We start from the raw sequence: 20,118 nt of genomic DNA, 5'->3' as shown, positions 1-20,118 counted from the left end.
ACAGTATGTAGAATAATCCTGACTGCAGAATATAGACTTCGCTGAACGTGACCGTTACTCTCCATATGGTTGAGCATTGTTGGTTACTATGGAAATAAAAATAATGAAGAAAAAAGACAAAGAGAAAATGAAAGAGACATGTTAAGGACTGTATATTAATCTAAATCACAAGGGAGTAGTTAAGACCAAAGGAATGTGGTATGCAGTTTTCAGAAAGGTGCTCTGAACTTAGCAGCCAGTTTTATTTGAATGTTTGTAATAACACAAACATGGTAAAATGTCTTGACCTACTAACTAATTTGTTCATTCATCTTCAACTGCTTATCCGTTTCCTGGCCTACTTACCACCTTACAAAAAATAAAACAGTTTGCATTTAATGAAAACACTGTTGAAAATTAACAAAAAAATGAAAAAAGTGAAATGTAAGTTCAGGTTTTGACATTGAGTAGTTTTTACAGTCAGATTTTGGTATCAAACAATCAGTTGAAGTGGACCCAGATATTAATAAAAAAGAACATATTATGCTTAATATCTGAGTATGTCACAGGAGGATAGTGATGGTTTGGCCCGGAGCGGTCTGCTGTTAGTCCTCCTGCTCTGAAGGCGGCGCTGCGGGCACACACCGCCTCAAACGCGCATGCGCGGCGGAAGTCATCGTCAGCTCTTCTCCACTCACTAGCTGTGCGAAGGCTACGTGGCCCTCAGAGATCTGACCGTCTTCTCCGCTCACAGCACAACCAACACAGGTGAGAGCCGCTGTTACAGCAAATACTTTATTATTTCAGACGTCTTGAAACAGGTCTAATCTGTAACGTGACGCGAGAGCTCCGAAGTCTCTCTTGTTGGATTTCTGTTTAACTTCACGTCGAGCTAACAGCTTTTCTTCACATCGCTAGCATGGAGGAGTCGACTAACTTCACATCAGGCTTTTTGGGTTATAAACGCGTATTTATTTGAATACACGGGGCAATATTTGGTGGTGAGATTTAATGGATCATTAATGGGGGCTGTTGAAGTCAACGTCAGCACAGAGATGTGGACCTGGGGCTTTCTGCTCAGTGAGAGCTTTAACACTGACTGAAGTTTAAACTTGCATCTGCAGATCGGCCATCATGGATCAGGTGATGCAGTTTGTTGAGCCCAGCCGGCAGTTCGTCAAAGACTCCATCAGGCTGGTGAAAAGATGCACAAAGCCCGACAGAAAAGGTAGCTTTTCTTTATCCGCCTCAGCTCTCTGCTGCTCTGTCTGCCAGCCTCTCACGCTTTCTCTCATGATGTCATCATCTTTTCTGCCCTCTTCAGAATTCCAGAAGATTGCCATGGCCACAGCGATTGGGTTTGCCATTATGGGTTTCATCGGTTTCTTTGTCAAACTCATTCACATTCCCATCAACAACATCATTGTGTAAGTAATTTACTGTATTTATATTTTGTCAGTGGTAAATCATCAGAGCAAAAGTGAAAAGATCTCCAAAAAGGCAGTCTTCAGTTGATAATGCTTGTATCTAACCTGAAAGGTTCTATTTAAACCTCTTGTCTCATTGATATCAGTGATGACAGTAAAGAGACTGTGCCTGCTTTTGATTCCCAATCAAAAACTCATATCTGACCATCTACTCACTGCATAGCTGAGTATATAAGAATGGATCTGGGAAGGCATGGAATTGGTATATTGTCTTTTAATCTATTGGACAGCATGACAAGTTTGATTCATGTATTAACCTGAGAAAAAATAAACATAGAAAATGTTATTTAAGAGCTCATACTTGTTTTGGTTCTTATAAATAAGATGGCAAAACCGTGATTAAATGATTATTGAGGCGTCAAATCTTATTTTTCATGAAATTTATCTTCCAAAAAATGAGATGGCATCAGCAACTTTTAATTCGTCACTCTCTGAAGCAATTTATTTAATTTCAAATACTAGTTGGTTACATTTATTTAATTTAACAAATATTTAATTAACTGCATGACAGACATTTAACGTCTGACAAGGATTATCTTTTGCATAAAATATAATACAATTAACTTATTCAAGGATCCGAATGATTTTTAAATCAGCTTATAAGGCATTAACACACTAAGCAATTAATCATTGCCAATTAATTCTTCAGTTCAGTGTAAATTTTACACACAAGATCTTTTGTGCACAATAGATTATTCATTTAGTAGATTAGATACGCAATCCTGAAGTGGAGATGTGGATGTTTGTTGTTGAACATAAATTGTGGTATGATCCTTTCTGCAGTAGTGATTTCTTGGCTTTGGAGTAAAAATATGGATAGACTTTTTTTCTTTTACTAATAATGCTTTTCTTTTTTTTTTCTCTAGCGGCGGTTAAATCCTGGTCAAAGAAAGTTCACAAACATCATGAGATGGGAACCGGTGCTGTTAAGTGTTATTGGGCTGATGTGACTGGGTCTGACGGGATGACATTTTTACATTCTGTGCACAACATTTATATTTCGCTGTGTAAATAAAACAAATGGAAACCTGGAGATTGATTTGTCATTTCTATGGAAATATGCAACAATTTGTTTTTTAACTTCTAACTTTTAGAAGTACAATAATAAAACTCATCCAAAGGCACAAATACTTTTATATGCCCCACAATACTGAAGTTATAGCCAATGATTACAAGGTGGCATTGGAAAAGGAGGATGTTGAAGGCACATACTGTTTATCAAATACACAACCTGTGTGTATGTGTGTGATATGCTGTTGTCTGTCCTTAAGAGTTGCCTCTGATCAAAAAATGTTTTTATGAAAGGAGTGAGGTGTTTATCGGCTTATGTTTGCCATGAAGTGCATATTCAGAATGTTCTTGAATTTCTGTGCAGTTCAATTTGAGCCATGATCAGTGAAAAAAAACAAGGCATGTTATAAGAATACAATATAAACAGACACAGCCATGACAAAGGTTGGCCACTGCAGTATAAAATCTAAAAACAAAATCAGTTTACATTTCCTTTCATTCACTGCTGACCCTGTCTAAACTGTTACATTACACAAAAGTGATTGACATTTTGGATTTGGGTCACATGAAAAAGTGGGTTACACATTTTTGATGACATAAAAAACATGAATGTATTGCTTTCTTTAGAGCTCACTGGGAAGAAAGAAGTAGGATCTCTTCTATCTTACGCCCTATCCTTACAAATGCCCATGCTCCAGAGTAGAGGCTGGTCTGTGATCACAGTTACAGGCTTCTTGGGGTTTCCAGGGGCAACTGGCTCGTAGGCGTTGGATGTACTCACCAGCTTCCCAAACTGCAGCAGCTGATTATCTGGACAATGAAGACAGATTAAAAGTAGTTAAATGCAACAGAAATGGGCATTTACTGAGTGGTACTCAAGTTGAGTTAAATCACTCAATGTACAGAAAGAAGTTCCAGTGAATGCTTTCTCCTTTGCCCATTTATAACGTGGCTGTGTGAAAGCAAGTTGATGAGGTCTGAAGCAGTTTGTGTGTCTGTGTAGCCGAGCTGAGGTGGTCCACATGACTTTGCTTTGTGTCTTAACAGGCATTTGGACCTAGTGAGGCAGTCTGAAGGCCACAAAGGCTTCACAGCCAAATCACACACATTCTCAAAGGCTGTTATGCCGAGGCTATTGAGCATACTCCCACTTCGTGGTTACTGAAGTGCTAAGAAATGCTCTGAAAGAAAGTCCTTCAGCTGGCACAGGAAAGGTGACCACTTACACGTCACATAGGGCTCTTTGGCATACTTGATGCTGCTTCTATGTACTAATTATATAATGACAGGTATGGTGAGCACAGCGAGTAAGAAATAACTTCACAGAGACAGCATTCAGAGGAGCTACATTTGTGTAAAGATTCAGACCATATACTGTGTTAGAGTTCAACCAAGTTTTAGACAGTTTAATACACATTTATTTATCAGAATTGTAATGTTTAAACTTGGATGTTTTCAGTCAAGACTGTCCTGATACTGTAAAGGTGAGGCCATATGGTTGTCGGTAAATATATGCTCTAACTATAATATTTGTTCTAATGATATATGCAACTTTCAAACTATAAAACACTTCTTGCACCTTTTAGCATCTTCATTAATATGCCTGGTTTTTATAGCCTGGAAGTTACAAATGTCCATCTGAAAGTGGACCATTCAGCATAATAGACAAAAGGACAACACTGACCTCGGGTGGCCAAACCAGGAAGCTCAGTGTTACCTGTTGTGAGTGTGATCAGATTCAGTGAGTGAGTGAGTAAGGAGCATTATAATAAATAATAATAAATATATATAATACATAATAAATAATACATATTTAAACTGGTGAGCAAAAATCTCTCAACAGCTTCAGATATTAATGGCTGTAATTTTTATGAACAGTGCATACACACACTGATCAGTTTATAGAAAAGCTTCCTCTGCACTCAAAATAACCTCCCATCTGCATTCCATGGTTTCAACAAGTTCTCATCCAAACTGACTGATTTCATCGCATCATGTTTGCAGACATCCGAGCTGCACATTCACACTGAGGAACTCCTGTTCTCCCACATGCTGGACTCAATCTAAATATTCATTACAGTTTTGGAGTCGTTTCTCTGAGTTACTGTGTCCGTTCTGTCAACTCTTACCAAGCAGACACGTTTCTGTCTGCAGAGCTGTTTCTCACTGGAGGAGTTTTTGGCCACATTCTGTCTCAGCAGTTTTAGCAACACTCACTCAATGCATGAAGCATTGAAGTCCTCGTGAGGAATTGAGTTACCATATTAAATCTTTATGAAAAATACGAAAATCATTGACTGTGTGTTAATAGGCCCAAAAGGCAAATGGCAAATAAGAATTGTGTCTCACTTTTCCCAATTAACAGTTACATTTCTTCACAAAACATCCCGTCTGAACAATCCAATCTGTGACAAGCTCCCTGAGAGTGGAGCTGTTGGATCATTTCTAATGTGAAAAGGGCAAACTCAGCTCAGGAGATTTACACCTGGGGCTTTCTTCTATTCATTCCCTGCTATCCATCACTGTTATTACCATTTTGAAACTAATTAAGCAGTTAAACAGTAAAATACTTCACCATACTAATTTCTAATCCCACAGTTCAGCAAATTTGTGATGTTCTGCTGCCAGTATGACCACAACATTTGTAAGACCTCATGAAGAAACACAGTAGGTTCTGCTGCGACAGACAAAATTGTGTTTCATTGCAAAGGTTTTCACCTGTTTGCATCTCGTACACAAAGAGACTAGGTTTTTACTTTGTAGTCTCCAAAGTACACCATCTCTCTGCAATTACTTTTTTTCGCTGTCCTGATCTAATTATCTGGTTTGCTTGCTTGGTGTTAGTGAGCAGTGTTGGAAAGTGACTTAAAGGATTAGTGCTCTGAGCACCACAAACCACAGCTGGAGCGAGGAGGGCAGGTCAGCTTTTGTATCTACTTGTTGAGCTCTATTATCATTTGCAGGAACAGCATTGCCATCTGTTCTTTTGAATATACTGGGCCTGGATGAATGACCTTAAAGGGGCACCAATATTTACCTTTTCAGATAATCACAATCAGCAAAGATAATTGTGAAGTAGATTTATTTGGTGCTTGTCGCTTTGCAGTTTAGACTTTAACTGGCCAACAATGCGAAAGCAAACATGGAAAAAATAGATTTCAACTGCAAAGACAAAGAATAACAACATTTTACATAATTGATTTCTTCCTACACAGAAATATAAAATATGAGTCAGATATCAGAAGCATTAAAGCATTCATTCAGCAGAAGTGTAAATTAACTACGGTTCTGCAAATATGGAACAATTTTATAGGGACAATTTTCCTTCAATCTCAGAGAATAGGCTGCAAATGCAACTTCAGTGCATCAGTACAAAAGTAATTCTTTCAGGGGATTTGTACGTTTTAATAAGATGAAAAAAGCACTCGAGTATTGAGACAGTTTTTAGACTTAAAGCTATTTTCTATGTGTAGCACATTTTTAAAGCCGCACAAATTCTTTTTTCTTGAGCTGAATAAAGAGACCAATTAATCATGAAACCAAATTTAGCAAATGCTATGCCTAGAGCATCATAAAGTGACTTGTATGTTATTAACCCAAACCAACACCAGATAATTGCATTGTTTCAACATTCAGACATGAAGAGCATTAGAAAGTAAGTGTTATGAATATGGAAAATTATTATCGGTGAAAAAAATTATTTTGAAATGAACACAAAAGGAGCAAAACAGGAGAGAATGAACCAAATCATTTGTCCGCAGGCGCCTTGCATGCACATCAAACAGGGTCAAAAGAAAATCCTGTTCCGCTTCAAAGACTACCATGTAAGCTTGATATTAGACCAGCTTGACTCCGAGCAGGGAGGGAAAACAAGTAGTATGTGAAGTTAAGGTGCTTAATAATTGAGCGAGCACAGAGCCACAGCCACTATGCCACGGGTGTGTGAGAGTAATGTCTGACTGTGTTAAAGTGCAGGCCTGAAGGTTTTTCTCTGCAGGGTAATGTGTTTCAACAAGTCTCATACCAGCAGGGCCACAAGGTTTCTTCTGAGCCGGCGCTAGGTCAAGGTAGATATTGTAGTGTTTTCAGAGACAAGTCCGTGAGCATGGACGCTTTTATGCGTCTCCTTGGGAGGATCAAAAAGTCCTCTTAGGTAAATATAAGCAAGGGTTTCTCTTTGGATGCTCATGAAAATGCAAAATTAATTTCAAAGGCAGTGAAATCCTATTTTCCTGAGCTTCTAATTATGTACAATGTGGCCCAGTGTCAACACACAATTTCATGCAAACGTAGGAACCAATTTGGTTTTGTACATAAACAGAAGTCGGGCTTTCTTCTGTGTTGTTCTCTGTTGTCTGCACGTATGAGCTGGAAGAAAGGGCAGTGCTGTACTGTGCACCAATGGAAATGTGGCACTAGCCGAACTGTCGTGATTACAGTACAAGTTATTTTCTTATATTCAAAGCAGATCATACATTGCCTACACTATTAGGCCACATTTCAAGTGTTAAACTATTTATTGATAATAAATGAAACATTTTTAAACCTTATTTAGGCATTAACATTAACACTTGAGTTGCCAGGCTTAAAAAAGGGAACCATAAAGGTACAGTGAGTAATGATTCAAACACTGACTGAAAACCAATAGTATATTGCTACAACAGTTTTTTTTTTTTAATAACTCAATTTACAATTATTATTTAAATTTTGTACTTTTATTTATTTATTTATTTATGTATTTCACACACACAAGGTCCCTTGGCAGGCTACAGAAACCTGCCATGGCTGTTTATATCAGTGTTAGAAAAATACCCTGAGATTCATTCCTCAGCACAATGTGATTATATTACACCACAGAAGAAACTGGATCTATTCAGGGGTGAGAATTGATGGTTGGGGAATAAGAACTGCCAGCAGAGGCAGCAGAGGTCTACAATAAGAGCAGCAGAAGGCCCACTCAACAGAAATGTGCCACCGCACTTTACTAACACATATTATTTCAGCCCATCTCTCATGGACACAATCGTTTACAAACACGAACAGACACACATACGCATGTGCAAACTCTTTATCGAGCACAAAAGGCTTTCAGATGGCTTCATTAGTAATCCCCTCCTCAAAGCTGATACCGATCAATACTGGCCCCCCAATGCAGAAGGGACCAAAATGAGCGCCGCACCCTCCAGTGATAACAATGGAGATGTTTGCTGCCTGTAATTGCATTTCCAGCGCTACAGCTGAAAGGGCCCGTCAGCTGTAAGTAGACCGTATTTACACAACAAATTACCCAGGAGAGAGGGTGGGCGAGGAGAGGAGAGACTCGCAGACACTCGCACTGCAGTGGACAGGTAGAGCGGGGGAATTATGGGTGTTAAGGGCCATTTCTGAAAGGAAGAAAGGACTGCTGCTTATCCATTCCTGCCTCTGCATAGCTTTCTGTAAACAGAATCTTGGAAGATATGTCCAAGGTGCTGCATCAAACATTTTTAAACACTATTTTTCAAAATCAAGAGCGTATTTTCCACAGTGTGAGTTACTTTGCTCTTCAATGTTCATACAAATAAGTGACTCTCTTTTTCCCTGTGCTCCTCCACTGTGTGCATGTGGCCCCCTCTTTAAACGGTTCCACTGCTGCAGGACTGAGAGGGCAAACACAGTTACTCATATTAAATCCCCGATATCAAGACAAAAATCTGCATCAAGGCATGAAAAGCAACCCTTTTGTATTATTCATGCTAGTTTGAACAATCATTTGAAATGAAGGCTAAAATTCTCCATTGGCAGGAAAATGTGGTATATCATAACACTGAGGTGTCTCCCCAGGTTTGCCAACAGAGTTAAAAATATATAATTTTTTTTCCCCATTACGGCCCAGTTTAGCCAGGAGCATATGTTCCCTTTGAACATGACTTGTCGCTGAGGGAAACTGAACTCAGTCGGCAGATCCTTCACTCCGTTAGACTAGTGTGCTATAAAATTTCATCTCGTTTCACAGTTCGAGGGAAAATCATTTTCCATTAATTATATTTGTTCAATACCATTTGGTCCAAATGACTCAAATGAAGTGAAGTGCATTTCACAGTTAATACAGTTCTCACACCACATTAAGATTGACATTATATGTCCGTGCAGTGAATAAACTGTAAAAAATCAATGTGTTAAAGGTGAAACAGTTGAAAATAAGAGCTTTATCCTTAGAACCATCAAACAATCTAAGGGAATAAACTGTTTTTAAAATAGAAATAAAAAAAGCCTAACTGTTTATCATCCATAGAGCTGAAAGAAATGAATTGTAAGCTGACAGTTTTCTATAGTTTGCAGGTGGATGAAGCAAAAATTACAGTTAATGCACAATTTCAATTATTCGGCCAAAGCATCTTTAAATTCAACAGAACATGAAGGGATTCTGATTTGTCTTTTCTCTTTTTGAGAAAACTTTTCTTGGTTTTCTAGGTGAACCATTCAGATGCAAAACTACATGACAGCCTCCTGGAGTTCTGCTCAAACAGCAGATTCAAATCCCGTGGAGTGTGAAAAATGATCAGAATCCTTGAAAACCAAAACAAAACTGTTGTTATATAACCTGCACTTCAAATTTCAGCCATAGTAAAATGAAGTTCCAAACATCACTGATATGAAAAATATGGCTGTAACCTATTTTATTTAAGAAAAAACAAACAAACAAACAACCAACCACAGTGTGGATTTTTATGGATTTCAATACAGCAATGTTAATTTCTTCTATCAGCAGCTATCCTCATATTGAAAGCTATTTAATGATCACAACATGAGCCAAGGCATGCACTAGAAGTGCTGGCACCATCTGCAGTGAAATGATAGGAGCTCCCATTAAATGTTTATGATGACACTGCTGGGTTTGTCTAAGAGTGTGCGGTGACAAATAACGTTCTGGCTTAAGTTGACCTTCAGATAAGGAAACTTGTCTCTGCTGGGAGGTTGATATCAGTCGGTGAAGAGACAAAAGTGTGAACAGAAAGAGGAGCATATTTAGTATTTTGATATTAGAGGGTGATTACAAGGATAAGCCACTGTTCACGAATTTGGAAGTTTTTAAGAGTTTTACTAAATAGATTGATGGTGTTCATGTGTTTTCGGCTAGAATATATTGTCGCTGATGCTTGAGTATGTGTGTTTAGATACTGTGTATGGAAACTGATTTAGCTGAGACAGTGCTTGCAGGAGGTTGTAGCTGATGCATATTTGGTCTAAAATCTATGAATGTGTGCAGGCTTGTGTTCACTCCTCCTCTGCTTCCTTGCTAGTCTCCACCGGGGCTACCAGCAGCAGTTCAGGCTGCTCTTCATTCCTCCTCTGCCCCACGTGTGTGATGTGCACATTGGCAGAAATTTACAGAACCATAAATAAAACCATAAAACAGCACATTCCTCTTGCCACACTGCCGTTCCACTACAGAACACACACACTTTTCATTTCCCTTTGGTAAGACTTTGGTGAGAAGGAGCAAAGGAGAGAGGGAAGAAAGTGAGTTAGAAGAGAGTTGGGGATGGAGAGGCAGAGGGAGATGGCATTATGTAGAAAGGTGTAGCAGGGAAGAGTGTGGGTGGGAACATTTGTAGAGAGGGGATATGAAAGAGAAGGCAAGACAGAGAGATAAAGCAGGAATAGATTCATTTCTTTTGACCGAATCCTTGAAAGGAGACTAAAACGCTGGGTGAGTGTACAAGCAGAAACCATAGCCAGACATATTAAAAAAAAGAAAAGAATAGAAGCTCTGTGTACTTGTTTGCATCTTGAGAATGAGAAGGAAAAAGGAGATCTCAGATCTCATAGTAGAGATGTCTGCCGCTCTGGCAGGGACACTGGGTAAGACCTCACTGAACCAAGTTTGTCAGACACATCTATCTGTTTGACTACAAGATAAAGTACATTGCTTTGCCCTCCTTTGAAAACAATCCTTTCCTGTATTTAGAATGCTTCCTGAATACTGAAATCTCAGGCAGCCCACACTGCTGAAAGCTTAAGCTGCAACGCTTCATCTCCACAGAGCAAAACTTTAAAAGCAGTCCTTTTTAAGATTTTTTTTTCTGACTTCATATCAAAATGTTTCTCCCCTGCTGATTCATACCCCTTAAACCCGATCTAAATGACTTCCATAGTTTTCTAATAAGGCGATTGTGCGTTCTTGGAGAATTTGAGCTGAATATCACAGCACAAACCATCATTGAAAACTTCAACAAAAGTAAAAATCCCTGCTGCTTTGGTCAATACATTAGGAAAGTCGTCACAAAGCATGCTTACTTCTTAAAGCAAATACACTTGAATGAAGGTGGTGGGCATCTATTTTCTCCATAGGGGCTGAAGGCGCTGATGCTTTTATCAAATTAACTTTTTTTTTTACCTACTCCAATCGAAGAATTAGTCTTGGCTAATTAAACAATCTACTACTCTTCATGCATGCCTCAATGGTCAAAATACCACATTTCTCTGCTCTTAATCATTATGCATGTTTGGAATGTAAGTATATGGAATATGTAGTGAAATACTTTAAAACACTCAACACTCATTTGCATGCTGATGTGTTTGTGAAGGCTTATATTTCATAAACAGTATACTCTAACAGTGAGGGCAAGCTTTTTAATCTTACCCATAGTTTACCTTTAATTAAGATTCCTCAATTGCTTCGGTTCTCCGAGAGACTTAGCAACGGAAAACCATCTGGGTCTTTGTGGTTTTGTTTGTTTTTTTCGTTTTTTTTAAATCAAACTTAGCACCTGTCAATGTTGTTTTTATGCATGGGTCTCAACACATTTCATGACGCTCTATCTTCTGCGGTGATTTATGCATTGGAGAAACTGGTGCCATGAAATGTAATATGTTCTTGTGTGTGTGTTTGTGCAGCACGGGGTCATTTGAAGATCCTTAACTGTTATGATGACATTTTAAACACTGCATTTCAAATGGCAAGTGTAGAAAGAAAGAAAAGAAAAATACATGAAAGGTGATAGAAAATGCATGTGGATGTGCGTTTTTGTCCCAGATTCATAAGTTACATATACATTTTTAAAAATGTAGATACAATAATTAGTGGGGTTAGGGCAGATCACACCCTGATCTACCCTAATTATGACACTGACTGTCTTCTTTATTGAAGCAGCATGGAGGGTTGAACCATTGAAGCCCACAACAACAAATGGAGTCATCTTCAGTCTGTTGTGTTAATGCAATTTGGCATTGAGCAATGCCATTGTCAAACTTGAAAATACTCTGACACATTAATTATATGCCACCATCCCACACTGCAGCCACTCTACACTTGTTTGCAGCTCTGTCACTTGGAACTCGTGACCTGCGTTATAAAAGCAAATCATGTCCTAATGATCATAACTCAAAGACCACGGGGAAGATGTGTGTATGAGATCTGATATTTGTTACTTCATGGATATATGACCCTGATGATGTAAGTTATACTGTAGAACTGGCATTTTGGAGTGCGAGCAACTTATCTGCATTTCAAGCTGGATGGAAAACCTAGAGAGGAAAGCCTCCTCAGCCTGTCATCACTGGGCTGACAGGCATTGTTCATGGCTCAGACGTTTCCCCACTCTTTATCACATGCACAACACACATACAGACACACACTGATATACATATATTGCATTCCTATACATAAAAGGAATGTAACACACTTTGAAACACAAATAAGATTACAACGAAACAAGAACAAACACATGCATATAAAACACAGGTATTTAGGAAAGAAGATGCATTCATTCATTCATTCATTCCCCAATACGCACACAAACTTCTGTAACAGACCCACACTATGCAGTTGGTTAGTTGACAGCTATTCAAATTTGTTGTTCATGATATCCATGCTAAGCTAAAAACCCCATGATGAAGCACACTCAGTGTGCCAAAAGCCATAACTCAGCCTGCGTTGCTGTGGGATAAAGACTTTTTAATATTAATCTGTTAGATGGGAGAGGGCTGAGTCACAAAGAAATGACTAAAGAGGTTTTCCACACACCAAACATAACACACGCACACACACAAAGGATAGTAGTTCTGCCAGTCACAGATGGACACCTATTGTCCAACTGACCTTCCTATCCATAATCATCCATAAGGGCTTTGCTTTTTACTTGTTGGAATAAAGTTTTGTGGTTATTTAAAAGTCCTCCAAATGCACACTTGGAGAAATTTCATCTGTTGGCAAGAGCTCTTGACCCCAATTTACTTTTTAAGGGACATAATAGATGGCTGCCATTGAGAGGCATAATGGGAGACGGGTGTTTAAACACAGAGCATAAAGCCTGAGGCATGTAACAACCATTTAAACTGTGGCTGCTATACTTTAGAGTGAGCTCCACAAAGTATTTCAAAGCCATGGATACAAATTTTCATGTTCCATGTTCACATCTCAATCAAAGATGTTATATTGTTTGATATGATGATAATGATAAGATAAAAACATGAGAATCAAGTCTGTAAAGCAGCTTAAACGGTACAGAGGCACTGGATATTACCATGCCTTCAAGTAATGTGATGAAACAGTATTTGGATATCCAGTCCAAAATGCAACACAACAGAATACAAACCTTTGTCTTTTTGTGCCAAACAATGGGAGAGAGGTGATAACTTCAAATATGCCTTTTTCACTTTAAATATACATTGACTATATAAGTTATGGAAGACAGCTGTTTCAAAAGCCAACGGCAACATAATTAATTGGTCTGCCATTTAAACTGAGCGCAATGTGCGTGGTTAAAGATTCAGTCATCTTTCATGGCTCTGCAGGTGTCTGTTTAGCTAAAGCTCTTTCAAGGTTTATACAAATCCTTTTAATGAACATTTTTATATCCTCAAAGTAGCCTCCATATCACTAATGTAAATGCACTGAATAACTCTACAAGGGCAATATCCATGAAAGGAAAAAGAAGAAAATAAAAAAAAATAAAAATAAGCCAAGAGTGAACCTTCAACAGAATCTAGTCTTTAAAATATTTGGGGATTTAAAAGTTAAACTCTGCAATAAGAAGTTTCTTGCCTTGGACAGATTCAGGCTAAATACTATCCACTGATCCATGTTTTTGAGCTGCACCATTGCCATGGTCTACAGAACCTACATCAGATCTCTACTTCTCCATCAAGCATCGACAACAACTACCTTTCCAAAAATGCAACCCCCAGCCTGGTGGCTCTTCTATTCATGTATAGGGATAGTGCTGAAAAGATGAAGACACGTGAACATTAGTTTCCTAACAGATGCATTTACTTGATGGTGGGTTAATAATTCATGGCCACCTTATTAAGCACTTAAAATGTTGATAACAGTTAAAGGCTTATTAATATGCATGTCGTGAATGAGCTTGGCATCACACTTTAATCTCTGGTTATTTGGCATAAGGATAATATAATGTGTTATTCACTGTGTGCAGAGGGTAACGGAAGATGACCATGATGCACATGGTTCCAGGGGAGAAAAACGAAGTTGCACACTGACCTGGGTTTTAGGAGTCATTTCTTGTGGCACGGGAACAAGGATCCAAATGCAGAATAAAATACAGGCCATTACAATGTGTACTACAGTACATTGTAACATGATTGTATGTATGAGGGTTACTGAAGTGAATCCATATTTAGCTATTGGACATTTCATGCTCAACATTATCATCAGGGAAAAGAACACCCCAATCTCCAAATAACATACGTACATACACCAGCACAGTGTGAGCTGAAGGTCGTTGTGCAAGAGTTAAATATGTCAGTAGTTTTCAATGGGTGACTTCACTGCCGCTTTCAAGGCTGCGGAGAGTCAATGACATTCCTTTATGTCAGATTAATATTACAGTGGTTATTTGCTGTGGGTGGTGTGCTGCCATTTATTTTCTGTATGGTAGAGGTGAGGAGAGTAGTGGCAACAGCAAAGAGAATGAGTGGGGAAAATTAGAGGTTAGTGCGACTTGATGCAAATAAATGGTTGGGGGTCTTAAAGTGAAGGCACCACCGATGAATAATCAGCGCCTGGCCAACAACGGCTTGTTCTGGGTTTATGTATCTGGGCATGACCAATCAGAAGAGCAAAGACTAATCCTTATTTTGCATAATCATCAGTATCAGCGACCCAGTTTTAGCTTCCTGAGTAAATGATTTAAGAAAAAAATGGTCTGAGTGTCATTGCCTATTCAACAAATATTTCAAGTGCAACTAATTGCGATGAATTTGCAATGTTGTTTGGAACAAAATAAGTCCCATATTTAAAATGAGATGCAAAATTATGTGAGTAGCAGTCCAAGTAGCACTGACGCCTGACAACAAGAGGGTTCTGTGTGGAGTTCATATATTCCTGGGGCTGTTTGGGTTTGGGACCCCTCCCACAATCCAGGGACGTGCAAGCTAGGTTAATTGCCAGTAGGCATGAATGTGAATGGCTGCATGTCTCTTTATGTCAATCATATGAAGGACTGACAGCCTATCTAGGGTGTACCCTGCCCTTGCTAATGTCAGGTAGAATTGGTTGCAGTCCCTGATCTTACCTTATAAGGAGGACAAGCATGATGGCTCATGAAAACAAATTGAAAGATGCAATGTGAAGTTTCAGGGTCCATTTACACATCAGAATTTACATTTAGTTATAAATATTAAGGCTGGATATCATTACCTGGAATACGCACATAAAGCTAAAAACAAAATACCAGAATGACTTCCACAGATGGTCCCTGTACTATTTGGCCCAAGAAAGAACGGGTGCACTGCTTGACATGAAGAGCAAGGACAATTTCAGCAAAGAGAAGGAGAGATTTCTAATGAAAATGTATAAGATTGCAGTACAGGAGCCAATTGGGAGAAAATGAACAAAGGGAAAACTGGTTTAAAGAAGACATGATTATAAAGGATAAGAATGTTGAATTTCAAAGGCTATTCAATTATTGAATGAAAATTTGACACTTCAATTCATAAAACATTACAAAAATACACATTCCCAATGCCATCAGCTGTCGAGCCACCAAGAGCGCTATTGTACAGCTAATTAAAAGTGTGCACTTAATGCTCCCATCCAAACTATAATTTACATATTTCCTGTTTAAAAAAAACATCAGAAGGAAACTATCACGTCTACAGCAGAAAGACAGCTATCAGCAAGAGTGGAGAGCAACTCGGTTGCAGTCTCGGTTTAAATTATTATGGGAGGGCCGTGGAGAGCTACAAACCGCCACAGATTCGGTGGAGCCAGAAACAGAGCCCTGAAGCATGTCAGGCAGATATTATAGGCCACAAGAAAACTGCTGCTGCAGTGAGACCCAGGCAAGAGGAGCGGCATCAAAGAGAAACCATCCTTAACCACAAGTAATCATCTCATTTGTCTCAATCATCTTGTTTGGAAAAAAGTGGAAGCCTGGGTTGCACCACCTTACTCATTGTCAGATTATCATCATGCCACCCTGTGAAGTTGCTATATATATATATATATATATATATATGATTGTGGGGCGAGGGGTCAAGAGATTGGGGTGTTGCTGTACCTTTTGAGCAAGAGTGAAAGAACACCCAAAGAGCACTCCCTCCTGGATGTCATGACAGTGGGATAGCAAATAAATTGACTTAAATTTAATAATAATAATCAGACTATTGACAATAGGCTAGGGGAGGCATGTAAAACAGCTGTTTATGATTGCAATGTCTCAAATTTGTATTTTCAATGATGAAAAGAAGCAGCTTTTAAACTGATTGCTGTGTTCTGTCTATGTATCAATGTCCCCACTCTGTTTAATCACAGCAACCTACAAACAACAGCACTTCAGGGGAAGTTAATCAGTCCATGTACGTGTGTATGCCTCAGTGTTGCAAACATTGCTTATATGCAGCATATGCAGATGTGAAACTACAGAGGGCAAACAGTATTTTAGCACTTACTATAAGTAAGGTTGGATTGAAAAAAATATTGATTCTGAGATTAGTTTGATTACCTCCAAGATCTGACCAAGTGACACAAAAAAACATGGAAGGCTCCACTCAGGGCACAAGAAGTCTAATGGCAGAGGTATCATTGCATTTACAACTAAAAACCATGATTTATCTATAACTGGAGGAAAATCAAAGTCGATAGAGGAAGAACTGAATCAGGACATCAGTGACAATATGCAGCACTCATAATAACCTCATAATTCATTTATTGTTTTTGGTAAAATGCTCCAAACGAAGCAATTTGAGATCTACAATAATCCAAGGTCGAGCAGGGTTTGCGTACCATTGATGTACCGTACCCACACCCAAGATAAGCACACAACAGGTTTAGACTTGGTTTTCGTCGAATGGTTTATATGAAGTCCCTGCAGAGAGAGTGAGCTTATTAAATAAATTAATTAATGAATTAAAATGATTATTTTTAGCCAACTGTACTAGCAAGTGTCTGCTGAGGTGAAAAATCCCAGAGAAAGAGGCTGAATCTCTTCCAGCTCATCTGCTGTTCTATCTCACTCTGCTGAAAACGTGGCACCTGTGATATCTTCTGTAACCTAATGTCAAATAATTGGAATAATAAAAGTAATGAACACAGAAGAGGAGGAATAAATTAGGGGATCAGGCTAACAAGACCTTCTTGTGCAAAAAGTGAAGGTAAAGAAAGCTTTATTGCAAATACACTACATTACAGTTGGGCTTGTGAGGCTCCCGTGCGTGTGTGCATGCATACTAGTTCATACTAAAAGACTGTAGTGTGTATCAGCACCTTCAGATGTCAGTTAAATGGCATGTTTGCCATTAAATATTTTTCTCTCCCTCTCATTTCATCAGTCTTTTTTCTACCCTGTGCTCACTTCTTTCTCAGAATTCTTCTTTTCTCTCCAGGCATTTGTTTTTCCTCAGCCAGTCCAGCTCTGTCACCTCCGTTTCTGTCTTTATTCCTACATCCTCCCTATGTTTCACCCCACCAGATCCTTTTGTATCCTGTATAATGCAATTATGATTGCATTGCATTAGCAGAATTAGACTGATCATGAACACAGTGGGCTACCTATTAAAGGACATGACCAACTGTGTTGTTTTTCCAGGGCTAGACTGGTAATAGCTTCAGTCAGAAGAGTGAATTTACATAAATGGATCCTTAAATAGCTACGATTCATTTAGTTTTGTTTTTTTTTTTAACCTCAACAGCAGAAAAAAATTGTCACTTATTTTATGCTGTCCCTCTACTGTTACTCTGCGCGACATTTACACAAGTTTTACTAAGCAGCCTAACAACAAAATAAAAGAAACTGAACAATATCAATGTGTTGTACTTATGGAATTGTATTTGTGTGTTTGTGCATTATACTGAATTTATTATATTTTATTGAATCATTTATATAGTGGCTCTTCAGTGTGAGTAGCCTTAAGAAAAGTTAGATATATTGTTGGACATGTTCAGCCTCAGGGTTCCTGATTAAAAATGTATATATTCAAAAATAAACTGAGAAAGTTGTCTTGGTTTACCAATATATCAATTTCCACTAAGTATCCCTTATGCATTAATTCAAATAATAAAAATGTGATGAAGTATTTATAGTAGATCTGCCATTGCCATTTATTATACAAGTGCACATTTAAGATGATACTGACTTAAAAATGTCATTAATGCTCACACAAAGAGACTGCAAAGACCATTTCCAAGTAGTGTTTCTGTCTGTTCCCTTAGCATATTGTGTCTTCCCTGGCTAAATGATCCAAACCTAAAACATCCTGGAGTCTGTCTATTTAACACAAATAACATAAAGTTGGTGTGTACAATGGTGTGTGCGTGTGGCATGTTAATATGAATTTTGAAAATCAGCCACGGGAAATAATCTCATGGAGGAACACTGCCTTGAGCTACTGTCTCTATTCATCTTAAAATCCTCACATTATACTTGAATACAAACTGAAATGTGCATGGACACATGCAATGACACTTTTCAATGACATTTACCTTATGGGGTTTTAGCAATGGCACTTCACTATTAAAGAAGCACACTAGTGATAGGTACAGTAGCTCAGCTGTCACAGAATCTAATGGTGAGAGGGAGGAGATATGTAGAATGTCAGAGGATGAAAGTGGATGGTAAAGAACAAAGTGAAAAGTCAAATGACAGCAAGGGATGGGACTTAGTGCAGCTAGGTATTTTAGAATATGTTAAAACTGCTACATTCATGGCAACCTGGTCGCTTTCCATCTCTTGAGCCTACGCACAGATCATCAGATTTCATTCTAAATTTTTATAAAAAAATAAAACATCCCTGGCACTATGTGGCTCCTACAGCATAAAATTGTATACCTTCTACATTGTAATCTCCTCTGCACCACACCACCCTCCTGTGCAGTAATAAAAAATTCTCTCACTGCATTTCAACAGGTTAACACTCTTCAGGGTTTGCAATCCAAGGCCTGCATTTCCAACTTTTACTGTTGTGCTGGATTATATTCAATAACGCAAGAATTTTAGACATTTCTACTTACAGGGGTATTTCAGAGTTTTCAAATAATTATTTGAAGTACAATTTTTAGCTCCCAGACAGCAAAAGTCTGTATAATACCATCTGCCAAGTCAAGCTAAATCATTCAGGCTTTGTTGCATACTTTCGCTTTTTTAGGATGTTGAATTAGCACGAAAAGAGGCAGATAATAGAACTAAAGTGTGGTCAGAGTGGTGTATTTAATAGGGAATCATTGAAGTCATCAAGAGGATCTCAACCATTGCAACATGAGCAAGATTGGATCAGTTCTCCTGCCGTCTGCGCTATTATGAGTTTCTAGACTAAACTTTTTCTTTAAAATCTTTCAAATATATATGCCTCCACTGAACTGCTATTTTTTATGTTTCTAAGCTGGTTGCTTCTGCAATGAATTTCTGTGTGCCCCAGCAGTATCTCTTTTCTCTTGGTACCATGGGCAATCAATCTGTGATACTCAAAGGTGCTACCTTCAGAGCAGCTGGCACTTTGAGTCCCAGCCTGCCCTCATGTCTCAATGGCCCTGTTCAGACCAGGCATTAACATTCGCCACAGGTGATCGGATCACCAGCCTCGAGTACGTCAGTTCACACCTGCCATTAAAATGCATCTCAAGTGACCACTTTCTCACTCTGTGTGCAAATACAGACATATGTGCTTTTGTTTTTAGCCAAACTGACTATGACACTGCATGTTTGTATCAGAGAGAGAAAGAGACAGAGAGACAGGAGGGAAGGAAGGGAAAGAGAAAGAGGGGGGGGGGGGCAGGGTTGTGTGAATTGAAGTGCTGCAGAAAGCAAAGCAAAACAGTGAAAAAAGAATTTATCCATTTGAAAGGCCGAATTATTCTTGGTTCCTTTTGAAGCTGCGGTGGGCCTTATTAGACTGTGACAGAGGATATCAGTTGAGTAGGTGGTCTTTCAATGTGGCTCAGGATGTACTTGGAGTCCAACTGTTAGAATGAATCAACCAGATGTGGCCCTGAATCTGGTTGAAAGTGTAATCAATGCATCTTGGATGTGACCACAGTGTTCTTCACCTCAAGCTTTGCCTGGGTTACATATGAAATAGATCTAATTAATTAAACATTGGACAGAATGTAATGCCTACTATGAAAATCTAATGGGATATTAAAGTGCATATAATTCTTTTGAAACACAAAAATAAACACTTAAGATGTTTTATATCATTTACA

General features: G+C 38.5%; 2 protein-coding genes across 3 annotated transcripts in view; one reads left to right on the top strand and one right to left on the bottom strand.

Annotated features, from left to right (window-relative positions):
- Positions 1–647: 647 nt before the first annotated feature.
- On the top strand, positions 648–2,499 carry sec61g (SEC61 translocon subunit gamma). Its single transcript, XM_029529458.1, has 4 exons — positions 648–747; positions 1,104–1,207; positions 1,304–1,406; positions 2,333–2,499. The coding sequence occupies exons 2-4, from the start codon at positions 1,114–1,116 to the stop codon at positions 2,340–2,342; spliced, it is 207 nt and encodes a 68-aa protein (XP_029385318.1). The 5' UTR covers positions 648–747; positions 1,104–1,113; the 3' UTR covers positions 2,343–2,499.
- Positions 2,265–20,118, bottom strand: part of tpk1 (thiamin pyrophosphokinase 1) — a 59,223-nt gene continuing 41,369 nt past the window's right edge. For both annotated transcript variants that reach the window (XM_029529456.1, XM_029529457.1), the window contains exon 9: positions 2,265–3,287. In XM_029529456.1, the coding sequence (XP_029385316.1) occupies positions 3,142–3,287 (146 nt within the window). In that variant the 3' untranslated portion in view covers positions 2,265–3,141. The remainder of the gene's footprint in view (positions 3,288–20,118) is intronic.

Source organism: Echeneis naucrates, chromosome 20, assembly GCF_900963305.1.
Source record: "Echeneis naucrates chromosome 20, fEcheNa1.1, whole genome shotgun sequence".
In the NCBI taxonomy this organism is placed as follows: Eukaryota; Metazoa; Chordata; class Actinopteri; order Carangiformes; family Echeneidae; genus Echeneis; species Echeneis naucrates.
This window is presented reverse-complemented; position numbering and strand designations above follow the sequence as displayed.

Bases quoted from the DNA above. Each gene is read 5' to 3' on its own strand.
- sec61g (XM_029529458.1), top strand. From the start codon at position 1,114: ATGGATCAGGTGATGCAGTTTGTTGAGCCCAGCCGGCAGTTCGTCAAA. The intron at 1,208-1,303 runs GTAGCTTTTCTT...TGCCCTCTTCAG, and splicing joins CACAAAGCCCGACAGAAAAG to AATTCCAGAAGATTGCCATG.